Here is a 14876-nt window from a genome sequence, read left to right on the forward strand (position 1 = left end):
AAACACAGCCACCCTATCCAGCAGCCAGTTAGCTGTCAGTAGTTACAAACACAACATTTCTTACCTTACAAATTTGACACCAGCAGGTCGATTTCTGATGCTTTGCTATCCCTCACTTAATGCGTTGTTTCGGGTCGCTAGCAGGTTCTTCAGAAATCTTTTTCCAAGTTAGCCAAATAGCAGGTTAAGTAATGTTAGCCAGCTGTTAGCTTACTGCTACGTTAACGTTAATGTTACTCTCGTCGACAGCGTTGTGGAAATATTAATAGTGCGCTTGTGTCTTTATAAAAAGTCTCCTGGTAATGAAGGCACTGTCTTCAACACATTTCTCATATCCATTAGCTCTGCAGTGACTTTATAAGTGACTGGTAGCGTCCATGCTGTGTTATTTCTGCCGTTACTACAACCGTCAGCGACCTGACTGACCACAGTTGAGGTTTGACAAGGACGAGCTTAGTGGCATTCTGGGAAATGAAGTTCGAACGAGGAGGGGCCCATACATCCACGGGAGGAGCGTGTTCGGATAGGTCAGTTAGAGGGGGCGTGAGCCAGAGACACTCTTAGCAACGAGCAGGTTTCTCCTATTTTTTTTTTCCAGGTTTTACTTGTCCGTGAAGTACTCAGTCTTACCAGATACAGTGTGGAGACCTACCATAGATTGTAAAACTATTTTAATTAATTTGATCATTGACATCTGCACATAGCCACATATAGGTGAAGCACCAAAAATTTGTGTTCATCATAATCATGCAAAATATACACTGTAAATAATGTGGTAGGTCTATAACATATTTCAGTTTTACATTGCAATAATGCATTAAAAGGAAACAGTTTAGATCTAGTAAAAGTGAACGGCATTCAATACAAAAATTTGGCTCTGCCAACACGGTAAAGAAATCTGCACAACTATGCAGTTAAACTATTTGCATGACAGCAAATAGATTTATTTATATTTACCCATACCACAAAACACACATATTGACATCTTATTAACATAAATAAATTGCAAATCAGAAAATTTGTAAAAAAAAAAAATATTTAATAGCAAACAAAACATGTACTACAGGACTACAATGGCCTATTGGTAGGCTACATGTCTTTGTAGGCTACGTGTCAAAAACAGAAAAAGGACTGGAAAACATTCACTCTCTCAAAAGCGTTGTGTGGGACTGGTGACTTACTCACAAGCCTTTTCTACATCAACTACTTTAAACAAATATGTCTAGTTGGGTAGGCCCATCTGCTTAAACTCTTGGCTATGTATACCAAGTTAACATTTCATCTTGCCTTAAATTGCTTTTCAGGCAAACTTATGGTAAGGGTGTACAGCGATGCTCTCCTCTACTTTCAGTAGGTAAGGCTGCCCTTTTTGCCGGTCCACAGCTCTCGGAGCTCCACGTGGCATCCCAGATCTCTGAGGGCTGCTTTACCCACATCTCCACAGTCTTCATGGGTCTGCAGGGCCTGGGTTATCAGGGCCTCTGCTCCCATCTCCAGGATTGGTTGGCTTAAGTTACTCATATGTGAAACCAGATTTCTCAACAGCATACATGCCTGTTTCTGTTTAGAAAAAAAAAAAGAAAACAGGGACATTGAGATTTTACAGACTGTCCCAGGCCTTGTTTATCTAAGTAAGCATATTAATTATTATTAATGACCTCATATTACCTGCACATTGACCTTATCAGTATGCGTCTTCATAGCCTGCAGAGCAGCCAAGGCACCTCCATTTTCCATGATGACTTTGCAGTTGTTTGGTTTACGCAAAGCAAGGACAGAGAGGCATGCACAGCCCTGCTCACACACCTACAGAAGAACGGCAACATAATGTTAAAAGGATATTTGCATTATTTATTTAGAACTCAAATAAAATTTCATTCAACAAAAAATGATGTATACTAAATGCTAGATCAAACCTATCCATAGTCAATTAACATTTAACTCACAGCAGAGATGCTCATGTGTTTGTTCATGGCAATGACAATGAGCTCGACCCCACCAGCATTAACAACTGCATCTTTCACGTCATCATTTCCTGCTATGGCTCGTATTGCACTAAGGACCTGCCGAACCAACTCCTATAAGGAGAAACCCTGTTTCAGTGAGCGGAACACAGAAGTGGAATCAGTTTGTATCACAATCCTTTGTTTTTAGTAGCCTACTGGTGTCTCATAGCTCTCCGCAAGCAGCGTCATGATGAGTTTCAGTCCTCCCAGATCACAGATGTCTTGACAGAACTCATTCCTTACGGCCAAATTGGACAAAGTCGCACACAGCTCTCTCAGAACAGAAGTATTACCGAGGTGAGCTGGGAGGGAGGAGCACAGGAGATAACCAAATTATATAATACACACACAGTGTATTTTTGTTAAGTTTGGACACACCTTCTCATTCAATGCGTTTCCTTTTTATTTTCATGAGCTCATTAAGAGAACACCAAGGGTTTGCAGTTATCAAAAAAAGCAAAGGGTGGCTACTTTGAAGAATCTAAAATATAAGACATGTTTTCAGTTATTTCACACTTTTTTGTTAAGTACATAATTCCATATGTGTTCATTCATAGTTTTGATACCTTCAGTGAGAATCTACAATGTAAGTGGTCATGAAAATAAAGAAACACATTGAATAAGAAGGTGTGTCCAAACTTTTGGCCTGTACTGTACATACACACACACACATACATATATTTATATATATATATATATATATATATATATATATATATATATATATATATATATATATATATATATATATATATATATATATATATACATATACATATATACATATACATATACATATATACATATACATATATATATATACATATATATATATATATATATATATATATGTATATATATATATATATATATATATATATATAAATATATATATATACATATATATATATATACACATATATATATATACATATATATATATATATATATATATATATATATATATATATATATATATATATATACATACATACATACATATATATATATATATATATATATATATATATATATATATATATATATATATATATATATATATATATATATATATATATATATATATATATATATATATATATATATATATATATATATATATATATATATATATATATATATATATATACATATATATATATATATATATATATATATATATATATATATATACATACATACATACATACATACATATATATATATATATATATATATATATATATATATATATATATATAATATTATATGAAAAAAAATAAAGTAGTTGAAGCTATTATGCTAAACACCTACATAAACTAACCATCAACTGGCCTTACCTTTTGCAGACTCAATCAAAACCTTCAGTCCATTGTGTTGAAGAACAATCATCTTGGCGTGTTCATGAGCTTGCCCAAACGGAACTCGGATATCATCGTCAAAGGTCATGATCCTGAGAGCAGCAGAGGCCTCCTTGACCAGCTCAGCGCATCCACTGTGTTGTGCGGTGGCACCGGTCAGCAGAGGCAGGACGCCACCTTTTACCAAATCCTGCCTGTTTTGTTCATGTTTCAAACAGCAGTGACGCACAGTGCAAATGGCTACACGCAACACAGAGGAATCTGCCTCGTACTTCTTAAGGACATTCAAAAGGAACTGCTGGCCCTCTGCATCCAACAAGTCTGGCTGTCCATTGGTCAGCGCAGCCAGAGCGGCCAGGGCGGTTAACACAGCTTCCTGCTCCTCCACACTCTTTTGGCAGTAAGAGAGGATGACGGGGTAGGCGTCTTTTTGGGCAGCCAGGTACCTCTGGGCGAATTCAAGTGAGCAATGCTCAGTGAAGCGTTTTATGTCTGCCGTCACTTCCTTAACACTGGCAGAGTCTTTTCCAATGCGGAGGGAATCCAAAGCCTGCCAGAGAAAAAAAAAGATGATGAAGAGATGTTGACACTTTTGCAGTCAGCGATCCCTTTTCGCAACAGCAGGACTTACCTGTAAGACCTTGTGTGATTGCTCTTCTTGTTTGTCATCAGATGATACAGCTGCTACAGCTTTTACTATATAGCTGAGGTCCACACCTGCATCCACACATAAGATTAGGGTTAATGCTTTGACACACGACAAAATAGCAAGTACAAAAACAGAAAAGATAAAAAATAAGCATGATTCAGTAAGCATGCAGAACTAAGTTCGGAGGCAGCAGGGCAGGTGTGTGTTCTCTTATTCAAAGCTGGAAATTTTGTAGGGGGATGCCAAAAATGTAGGATGTAAGAATATCAAATAACTGAGGAGGATCTTTAAAAGAGTTTCAGTTACACTGCAGCCTAACTTTGTGTTAGGCTGCAAGACAGAAGCCTCCATTTAATTAAGGGAATAAAGGAAAGTTATTATTTAATGCATTATTTTCTTAAACTACCCATAAAGGTACAGAGATGTATTTATGGCAGTCTATAAGGCCACTGAGAGGGTTTTAATTGATCCAAGTGTTCATGAGACAGCTATTGTCATTTTAGAATACAAGGAAAATGAAAAATGATAACATTGCCAAAATGAAATGGCTACATATTTCCTGAGCATTATTCCAATATGGATAATGATCATGAGGCCTCATGGCTCCAGTGAGATGTGTCACAAGAAACCATTCCTCTACCATGATAAATAATTCTCTTAGGTTTAACTGAAGCATCGGTCATCAATGATTTGACTGCTTTTGAAGTGCAAAGATAGACATAGTGATATTTTGCATTTGATGTGTTTCACCTGTGTCATTCTGACGTTTATATATCATAACAGGCTTGGCCTCATTCATAGAGTCAATATACAACTTACTGTATATCAACAATGAACAACAAAACTGTACATTAATCAACTACCAGTCCTTGTGCTTTCTAGCTACGTTACCTTGAGACTCAAACTGCTCCACAGCCTCCTTCAGAGCCTCATCAGGACCCATCTCAAACTCCTCCATGTTTTCCCTGACAACAGCATCAAAGGTTTCCTGTGTGATCCTCCGCTTCGCCATTTTCGCCAGTTAATCTCCACTGTGAAAAATAAGTGGAATACCCAATAATGTCAGAAAATGCGTTAATTCAGTCTTATCCAAGATAGCTAGCTAGCTAGTTAGCTAATATATGCGTTTCTACGCTTGTTGGAGACAACAGCTGATGGAATTGACAAAGCTACCGTTACAAAAAGCTGTTGTAATAATTAATGTATAATAGGGCAGAGACGGGAACCTAGCTAGTTATAGAGAATCTTTGAATAGGTTGTAATCTAATAATTTCTTTAACTGTCTGGTTGTAATGTAACGTTCATGCTTTCATTACCTTGCACGGCAGCTGGATTCTCGCGATATCACGACGTTCTTCCACTTTAAAAAAAATATCGTCATACAAAAAATAAATCAGATTACTTAAATGTTACACTGTTGTTAGCTAATATAACACATATTACCACCGCCGCCACCGCCCAGTGACAGACAAGTTGCATAGGGTTAAATGAACCGACCGCCGCTCAATGATTACGCACTTTCCGTAGTCGTTGTGCACGCTACTTCAGCTCTCAGCCACTCAACAACAGCTCAGCAACATTGACATATATATAAGCTCAGCAACGAGAGCGGGGCGTGAATTGGACGGAAAACTTTAAGTGAATAGTAAATTCCGCAAAAGGTCCCACTCATACATATTCTCGGTTAGGACTCAGACTGCAAAACATTAGTTCCAGTAATTCCGTTTCTCCTGAAGACAACGATTTAGGATAACCGTTAGTTTATCACCGGGGTCACGACAAGTGAAAAACATTACAAATGGAGTAACGTTAGCTAGACTGTTTAATATCAAGAAGAGGGAAGCTCGACGTGATTATCTGTTATATAAGGGGACCATGGATGAATGGGACACAAACCAGTCTATGACACAAACGGATGATTTAAGTTTTATTTTGACTATCCCTTCAAAATAAAGGTGACATTTTTGTCATTTATAACATTATCTTGGTAAACGCCCATGCCTAACTGATATATATCGTGAAATACCTATTTCGAGGCAATGTATTGCAATAACTGCAATAACTTGAATTACTCAAAAACGTGTATTAAGTTTGTCTTACTGTTAATCGTGTGCTTTTATTTTGAAGATAAAGACCAGAAGTTGTTATTCCTCTTGCTAGCTTGGCGCTACCACTATGCAAAAGCGTGGGGAGAACGGATTGAGGTAAAAACCCTTTTTACAGCCTATGGCTAGACATTGACAACGTGAGAGACCAACTGTAGGGACAAATTCGGCAGACGTTGGTCCAAAGTAAATTTGGTATATTTTGTCGTTGTTTTGTCTTCCGCTGAATATGGCAGCGAGTAGAGACCCCGGAGCCCTGGTGCGGTGCGTAGCCTATGTGCGTAGCACTGCTGGGCTTTGCAGAACATTTCCGTACGTCGAGTCCGCCGAAGATCCGTCTGTGTGTCCACTGTGTGCAGGCAGTGTTTCAGTACAAGCCGCCTCCTAGGGTCAAAGCCCGGGACACACGTCCAGCTACGCTCGGTGCTGTATCGACGACACACAAAGGACAGCGAGCTGGCCCAGAACTCACCTGGAGAAAGCGGTGCGCAGCAGCCAGAGTGTCTGACGCCAGGCTGTGGTACAATGAACTACTGATATATAGTTTATGATGCGAAACATGTCCACCAATGTGTGATGCTTTTCTATCAATTGCACCAGCTCACTGTCAAAACCCATGCCCAGTGTGATGCTGACACTCATCTTTGGCTTTCTTATTGTCAATATAAGAAGTAGGCCTATCCTTTTTTGCGTATAATGAAATAACACAGAAACTAACACAAGGTGTGGCTCCTCAAAATCATATACATGTTTAATAAAGAGATTTGACTTGGCACTAATTTATCTGTCAATGGGACAATTAAATCCCTTCCTGATTTATATCCGATCTCCCAATTTGAAGATGTGAAGTTTGAAGCAGCATTCTATCAGAGTTCTGCTGTCAACCTGTAGGTGCAGGCATCTCTTCATCCAGTGCATGTTAAAATTCATAATTATGCAGTAAATTAAATGAGTAAAATAATGTAATTTCTGTTTCAGATATTGCTTGGTTGTTTTGATCTGTCTTATTTCACCTATTGGCTTCTATTTTCAAGAACTTGGTGGACTCTGCTAAACCAGTGCTGCGGAAGGTCATCCAGATTTCTGCAGACTGCTTTTTCAGCTGGCAGTAAGAAGATATGTATTATAAACATATTCATATTTGTTCAGTTGATTTGAAGAATGTTTCATTATGTGTGGCATGCTTTTCTCTTTCTCAGCAACAAGGCAGCACAAGGTAAACCAATTAGATTTATGTTGAACACATCGAGAGATTGTACATTGTTGTGTGGTTTAATGCTCATGACCTCACATTAAGTGTGTTCTTTTCTTTTCCTGCAGAGCTCTGTTTTTACTAAGTAAAGGAATGATAAGTGTGAATCATTCTCTGTTAATTAAAGGCACTTTACATATTATTTGTGGAATAAATTATCAAAATGATCCTCATGGGAAAAATACGTCGATAACCGCTTCAGAATTTCAATGTCAATACATTTTTAGATTAATTGTCCAGCCGTACATTCTATATTTATGTTTTTTTCTTTAAGAAAATTTTATTTTTGAATTTTTGTAAATCTCGTTTTACAGTCTTCTAAAGAGGATTAATCCTGATCACAACTTTCCTGTCAGGTAACTATACCTCATGATAACATCATGTAAGTTTGTTCTATGCTTTTTGCTGAATTTAAAAAAAATAGTATAACTTTGACTTTCTTCAGCTCTCGTTGTCTACGAGCTGCAGCGTTTAACATCCGAGGGCTCCTGTCTTTCTTCCAGGGATGTTGCAACAAGGCCAACTAAGAACACCTTAGATTTTTAGAGCTTAACAATGTAAACTTGCATCAACAGGATATTTCTAAGGGAGACCCTGAAGATGTCTAATGCTGAGGATCTAAACAGGCTGACTGCCTGCTCGCTAGTCCTGCTGGGTCACATCTTTTTTGTCCTGGGCAACCACAGGGTGAGTCTACATATCCTCTTCATTAGACCCCACACTGTAGCACCAGTATCTTAGGACTGCAGATGTGATCTTGACTACTTGTTTGGTTGCATATTTTTCTCAGGTAAGTAGCAATATGGTGGTTCCTGCCTTGCAGCTGGCCAGCAAGATCCCAGACGTGTCTGTGCAGCTCTGATCCTCTGCACTCCTTAAAGGTACAGCGGCCACACACTGTCATCATTCACAGTCTGCTTTTATGTTAATTTTGTGTTACAGGAAATGTTTTCCTGTTAAAGGATGTAATAAAAGATAATAAATATTTGGCCTGATGGAGGCGCAAAAGGAGAACTTGTAGAGTGTCCCAAAATGGAATGCCTTCAAGAATCTGCTCAGTGAATTTCCATGCAGTCGGCCCATTAAATTTGGATTTTTGTGTACCAGTGGACATTTTGGTGTGATGTTGGCAAATGTCAAGGGGGTCATCAAAAACATTATGATTCATCATCTCGTTATGATCAGTATTCACATCAGATCTCAGGTATAGAGTCCCAAAGTGTTCAATATAAAATAATTTGTTAAATAAGTATTAAATGAAACAATAATTTGGGAAATTATTTAAGAAATTATTCATGTCATATTCATTATTAACATCATCTATTTCATCATTTATTATTTTCATAATAATATTTTTTTAGAGTTTGTTGTTATTTAATGATAGAAATTATTATTTCCAAATGCCTTTTTCAAAAGTTTGTTTTTATTTCAAAATTAAATTTTTAATTCTCAATATCACTCTTGACCGTGGTGCTGTCAGCACCTTTTTACCTTTCAGCCAATCACATGCTCCCTGCCTCTTAAGGTAGTAATGGTGCGTTCTTTTTGTCTTGTAATCGCGACTAGTAGCTTGAGTGTGATGTAGCATCCATGTCGAAAAACGAATAACCGCGGGTTTTTGCGTACTTTTTGTCACACAATACATGGATTTTTGTAACATTTTTAGTAACATTTAGGATTCTATTCACCCAGTTATTGACATATTACTCAAATATATTTCACAATTTGATACATGAAAATTACGTTTTGATTAACGTTAACGTTAGGCTACTGCTCTGCTTTCAGCTCAAGGCTCGGCTTAAAGCCGTTGTTGTCATATAGCAACTGCGCGTCTCTAGCCAATTTCAGCTGCACAAGCTACAAAATAACTAATCAGGCGGTATTTAACTCATAATAAGACTGTAGCGACATGCCTATAGATAGCAGTATACAGTGCTATGTGTACCACTTCTTCATTTGGTTACAACAAAGACAAAAGTGTTTAAAATTGTAGAAAACCACAATGTTTACTACGTGTGATGCACGACGTAGCCATCTTTGAAAGTGAACTTGGGGTCCTCTTAGTTCAGGCGACTTGACAAGTCGTATTTACGACCTCGGTGGCGTTCTTTTTGCAACTTTCGGTTCGTAACTCCAGAAAACGACTCGTAAATCGACTTCGGTGGACAAAAAGAACGCACCATAAGCTCAACAACTGCTACCAGAGTTAGCCAGTTAGCACCTGTTAGCTAGAGCAACAACAATGCCAAAGTCATTCTGAATCAACTATTGGGCTGCTGCTGTAAATAAACACAGACACTAACCTCTCCTTTTGTTTATTTAGCCTAACAAAGCTGCACACGCTACTTACCTAACTGGTTAACTAGCTTGCCGGAATTGTGTTTATTACTCAGCATCAAAGTGAAGAGCCAGTGCTAAAGGCAGCGGCTAACGTTAGCTGGTTGAGTTACTTCTGCCACATTTTGAATCACATTTGTCTGAGGAAATCTCTTCTCAGACAAAGGCACACGCCTCTGTAAAAACCAAAAAAGACAAGACAGCCTTTCTTTGTGGTTGCTCAAGACAACACAAATAAAAGCTAAAGAGGTTTATTAGTGTCTGTGTTTATTTACAGCAGCTAGGGCTGCTCGATTATGGAAAAAAAATATAATCACGATTATTTTGGTCAATATTGAAATCACCATCATTTAACACAATTACTGGTTGACTTCTGGAAAGATGTTGCAATTATTGAACTTAAAAAAAGAAAAAGTTAAATGAATCAACAGTAAAAAAAAAACAACCTACAACTGTGAACTTTGCCTTAATACTTTTCCTATTTAAACTTAATTTTTTCATTCAGAACACGAGAAAATAAGAGTTTACTTGCAAAACCTAATGAGCTAAATAATAGTTTTTCGCGATTATTCTGTTTTTGTGATCATTGGGAACCAAAATCATAATCATGATTAAATTTCGATTAATTGCACAGCCCTAACAGCAGCAATTGATTTCAGAAGTACTTTGAAATTGTTGTTGCTCTTGTTAACAGGAGCTAACCAGCTGCATCTGGTAGCAGTTGCTGAGCTTGCTCGCTTGTATGTTTGTACAATTCGGTCAGAAGAGCTTTCATTCCGCTGACCTTTGCACCAATGTTCAGCAATCATACATGGAGAGATCCCTTGCAGAGGAGGCAGAGATACCCGTTTTTCTCATTCAGTCATAGCATCAATACACCACAGAGTAATGAAGCCACAACTAGATTAAAAGTGGACACGGCTTAATCACTCTACAATAACTTGATAAGTCTAAACACACTCAAAGGTGGATCTGACGTTAGGATCCAACGTCGTTTCACATAAAGCTGCCGCTGTGGTCATCAGTATTCACAATAATCTTTTCCCAGCCGATCTGAACAAGGCTTGTAGAAACGCCATGGCGGGAGGGCCCACGAGGCAGCTCCGATGCACCAGAACTTTTCCCAGCAGCTCCTGCAGGACCACATCGCAGCCTGCAGCCTCCCTGAACACCACCTCATCCGTGTAAGTACAACGTCAGTCATTAAACCTATAAACACTGAGTCAATCCACCCTGCCTGGATTTTTAAAAGAAAGTGTCATGTGTTGTGTCCCAGAGGACAGACGGCCTCTCCCCTGCGCAGTTTCCGCCTCAGAATGGCCCTGCTACCAGCCTGGCCAAGTTTATTCACTGAAGAGGAACAAATATGAGCGTTCATGAGATTAAAGACAATTTAAGATTATATTAGATTTACTAGACCCTGGAACCAGTTGACTATTTAATATTAAGGCATTTAAGCATGTATTAATGTTTTGAAGGTATTGAAAGTGTACTTTAAATGTGTTTTGAGACTTTGATGCATCAAAAAAGTATTTGGATACTTTTTGGACACTGCAATTCAGTTGACTTGCTGCCTGACCTTTGGATTTTTGCCCTTTCACTCTCACTGGGGTGGTGTATGTTTATATGCTGTGCACATTTTGTGTGGAGTCAAGAAACCAGTAATAATTAGGTGTATGATATATGTGTTTTATGATGAAACATATTTTTTTTTGATCTTTTTGGAATCATGTTTTTTTTCTTCTCATTGTCTGTTTTACTCATGTCTTCCAGATGATGGCGGTATAAATCTGTATTTAAATACCTTATATATTTAATGTTACTTTTCACTATACCAGACGCAGTTGTTGTTGTTTGCTGATTACCGTTTGATTTATTATCAAATAACTGGTAGGACTGTCGATTCCGTTACACTAATGTAGGAATGATGTATTTTTACTTTTTTCTATGAAGACATTCATTTTACAGATTTGTGCGCTGATAGTTTCAAAATAAACTGCTGAGTTTGGTATTTTGCAAAGTAATTACTGCAATAAAACCTACGTTATGGATACCATTTATTAGCATTTAACAGTATGTTATAAAGAGGACTTTTTTATTTGTGTTTTCTCCATTGTCATTTTAACTGTGTTCAACTTCTACACATCTATGACTTTTTATGAATAAAAATACAAAAGTAGAATGCATTGATTATTCTCTAACAATGACTAAAATCTAAGTGCTGACTGAAAGAACCACAACAGGGGTTTTTCATGTTTTAGCCCACTAAGTACAAGACACACACAGTACACTTTATGCCAACCATTTTGCAGGCTGTGTTGTGTTTTTGACATTTCCATTTATTTTGTACATTATGAAAACCTGTAAGCAGACTTTTGATAGTTGTTTAAGTTGCCAATGTGAAGTCTGCATGAATGTATGTCAAAGTTGCTCTATTATCTTAGAATGTACATAACCTATAAGAACTACAACTTGCAAACATAGTCCTGGTCCTATAAGGCCAAATTTAGGAGTTTTATATTGATAGAATTCAATCAAATTTATTTAATGTGTAAAGTCAACATTAGACAAATATCCTATTTGGAAAGAGTGCAATTTTTTATTAATTTTTGTAGTGGCATTTTAGGCCTTTATTAGATAGTACAGCTTTAGACATTAAAAGGGAGAGAGAGGGGGAACAACATGCAACAAAGGGCCACAGGTCAGAATTGAACCCGCGACCGCTGTGTCAAGGATTAAGCTTAACATCCATGAATTGGTCACAATTATATTATACAACATACACCGTGTAGTTAGGCTACTATTCAATAAAACCAGCAGGGTGATAAGTCTTATATTAATTGTCACTGTTTCATTTCATATGCAAAGTACTCAAATATAAAACCAATTTAATAACAGAAATGTGTCACTGAAAGCACTCTGAGAGTGATTGTTGCCCTCAAATAAGGAGCCTGACTTCTGAGGAATAACTTGAGTAAACTGTGAAGGACATTGTGTTTGTGTCCAACGCAAAGGCCATCGGGGCTGTGAGGAAGACGAGGATCAGGTCACCTGTTTAGAAAAAGGTCACCAACAGGCCTATGTTTCAGATCATAACCACTGGCATCGAACTGTCTAGAGATTTCTTAAAGTTTTAAAAATGTCAGTTCACATTCCATGTGAGTGAAAGACGTACAGAGAAAAGCAGCACATGGTGAAAAGGGGGATGGTTTGGTGTCTATAACAATATATTCTATTCTCAAACACTCATATAATATATATATATATATATATATATATATATATATATATATACAATACAAATACAATACAATATAACCCATCACCAAAGTACATTATGTTACAAACAGGGTGATATATTTTCCTGTCTACATCCAAATCCAAAATCTAAAGATGCTTGCATCACTAATAAAACTGTCCACACATTGAGAAAAACTGTTTTAGTTGTATATTATTGGCATTTATGGAGGCAAAGTGATCTATAGCCTACAAAAAAATCAATCAAGATTAGTCTACAGTGCTAGTTTGCCAAATCTGAGTAGCCTAGTCTTTTATGTTGCCCTAATATGTAGGAGTCTTCTATTTTTTTAGCTGTTAATTAGATGGCCAGGTTCCAAAAACATGAATTACTTTATCAACTGAAAATACCCACCGATTTTGACAATATAATTGCTGTAATATAAAAAGTAAACTCACGTCAGAATTATTAACTTAACACATAGCCTAATCGTCAATATTTTTCAAGTTTGAGCATGAGGTTCTGCAGCCCATCTGTATTTAATGGAGATCTCCGATTTTTATCATTTAAAAATCCATGTTTTCAACAATAATAACATCATCAAGTTATGATATTTCTTCTCGTCTCTCTTATGTCTTCGTGTACGCTGCTGCCTGGAAACCATCTTTACCAGGAGGAGGAGGGTTAGTGAGAAGTGAGAAGTGAAAAGTTTTGGGACGCTCTAGTGTCTTGGACGCAGCTGAAAAGAGCCATTTCCTGCCAAATAGTGAGCCCGTCTAATCGTGACTGCAGCAGCCACTTCCTGCATTGTTACAGTACTTAATGAGGATTAAGTTGAAGCTGTCATGTTGCAACTGGCGGCCATTACTCCACGCGGAAAGAGGAGATAGGCTGGATGTTTGATTTCACAGCTGATCCCTTCACCTGGCCAGGACCTGCTGACTGACTCTGTCCTGTCACATTGTAGTCAAATCATCAACTCTTACAGCCATTCCTACCTGAATTGATTTGATTTGATTTCCTATAGCAATTTATTAAAAAAATAAAATAATAAAAATCATCGCATCATCATTGTTATGTAAAGTTATTAACAATGAGTACACAAACTATTTATAAATAGATGGGGTGGACAAAGAAAAAAGACCAACTGACAATATGCAATACAACATCACAAAGCCTCAGTAAAAAAACTACTAAGACTATGACCTTATCTTATAGTTTAAGATGCTCTAGGTGGTACTGTAGTGTAGGGATGTTTCACTGTATTATATTTCTAGGTGTTTCTGTATTGTTTTCCACCTCTTTAAATATATTAAAAGACACATTAACCTCTAATTTACTAATATTTGAAGTGCCTTATAGCAGGCCCCTTAGAAGTGCACTGGGCTTTGAAGCAAATCGAACATAATGGCCAAACATTAGAATTAAAACTCCCGGTCCGTCATGTGATGCCCTCTGGCCCAAAAACTATTTTCCTACAGACTTACATAGTGAAAGAGACGTTTGTAAATGAGTGGATAAAGTTTTTTGAGCGTCACAAACACCGCAAAATGACTTGTTTTAACCATCAGAATTTGATCCATTCGGTCCGATGACATTTGGAAAGTCTACGGTTAAATCATTTAATCACCATTTATGATTATAAATTATTATATTATTGAACGCTGTATTCAGTTCTAATTATACATCCATGGCTGTAGCCTGGATTTTCGAAATACTGAGGTTGTGAGTTTAAGTCTCCCCATTCATCTCCCATATACCCCCTGAAAAAATCTGACCAGACACCATGAAGGGAGCTCTCAAAAAAAAAAGTATGATGCTTAGCTGTTTGCCTATTATTTCTGTAAATATTTCTCAACAATACATTTTCTGTTTTCTATAAAGCCATGAATCATATCCTAGTGGGGAAATAGTTATTGGACATTGGC

The 14876-nt window shown here is 37.2% G+C and overlaps 1 protein-coding gene and 1 long non-coding RNA gene across 7 annotated transcripts; one reads left to right on the forward strand and one right to left on the reverse strand.

The window, feature by feature from the left end:
• Positions 1-699: 699 nt before the first annotated feature.
• armc6 (armadillo repeat containing 6) lies at positions 700-5890 on the reverse strand. Its single transcript, XM_028593487.1, has 8 exons — positions 5333-5890; positions 4908-5047; positions 3999-4084; positions 3347-3917; positions 2163-2308; positions 1947-2078; positions 1669-1806; positions 700-1560 (listed from the first exon to the last, which is right to left on the reverse strand). Exons 2-8 carry the CDS (start codon positions 5026-5028, stop codon positions 1348-1350), a joined length of 1407 nt encoding a protein of 468 aa, XP_028449288.1. The 5' UTR covers positions 5029-5047; positions 5333-5890; the 3' UTR covers positions 700-1347.
• Positions 5891-6132: 242 nt separating this feature from the next.
• Positions 6133-11844, forward strand: LOC114565440 (uncharacterized). Of its 6 annotated transcripts, XR_003693914.1 has the most exons (8): positions 6133-6220; positions 7156-7229; positions 7321-7337; positions 7442-7729; positions 7949-8060; positions 8164-8254; positions 10759-10894; positions 10987-11844. It is a non-coding gene; the product is annotated as an uncharacterized LOC114565440 (long non-coding RNA). The 6 variants fall into 6 exon arrangements; XR_003693911.1 differs by having other exon boundaries at positions 7321-7729; XR_003693913.1 differs by having other exon boundaries at positions 6145-6641; positions 7321-7729.
• Positions 11845-14876: the final 3032 nt, after the last annotated feature.

This window comes from Perca flavescens, chromosome 12 (assembly GCF_004354835.1).
Source record: "Perca flavescens isolate YP-PL-M2 chromosome 12, PFLA_1.0, whole genome shotgun sequence".
NCBI lineage: Eukaryota > Metazoa > Chordata > Actinopteri > Perciformes > Percidae > Perca > Perca flavescens.

What these genes read in the sequence shown, in the direction of transcription:
- armc6 (XM_028593487.1), bottom strand. Translation starts at nt 5,028, where the DNA reads ATGGCGAAGCGGAGGATCACACAGGAAACCTTTGATGCTGTTGTCAGG. An exon ending in TTTGATTGAGTCTGCAAAAG is followed by an intron (nt 2,309 to 3,346) that starts GTAAGGCCAGTT and finishes CCTCCCTCCCAG; the next exon opens with CTCACCTCGGTAATACTTCT. An exon ending in AACACATGAGCATCTCTGCT is followed by an intron (nt 1,807 to 1,946) that starts GTGAGTTAAATG and finishes GTTCTTCTGTAG; the next exon opens with GTGTGTGAGCAGGGCTGTGC.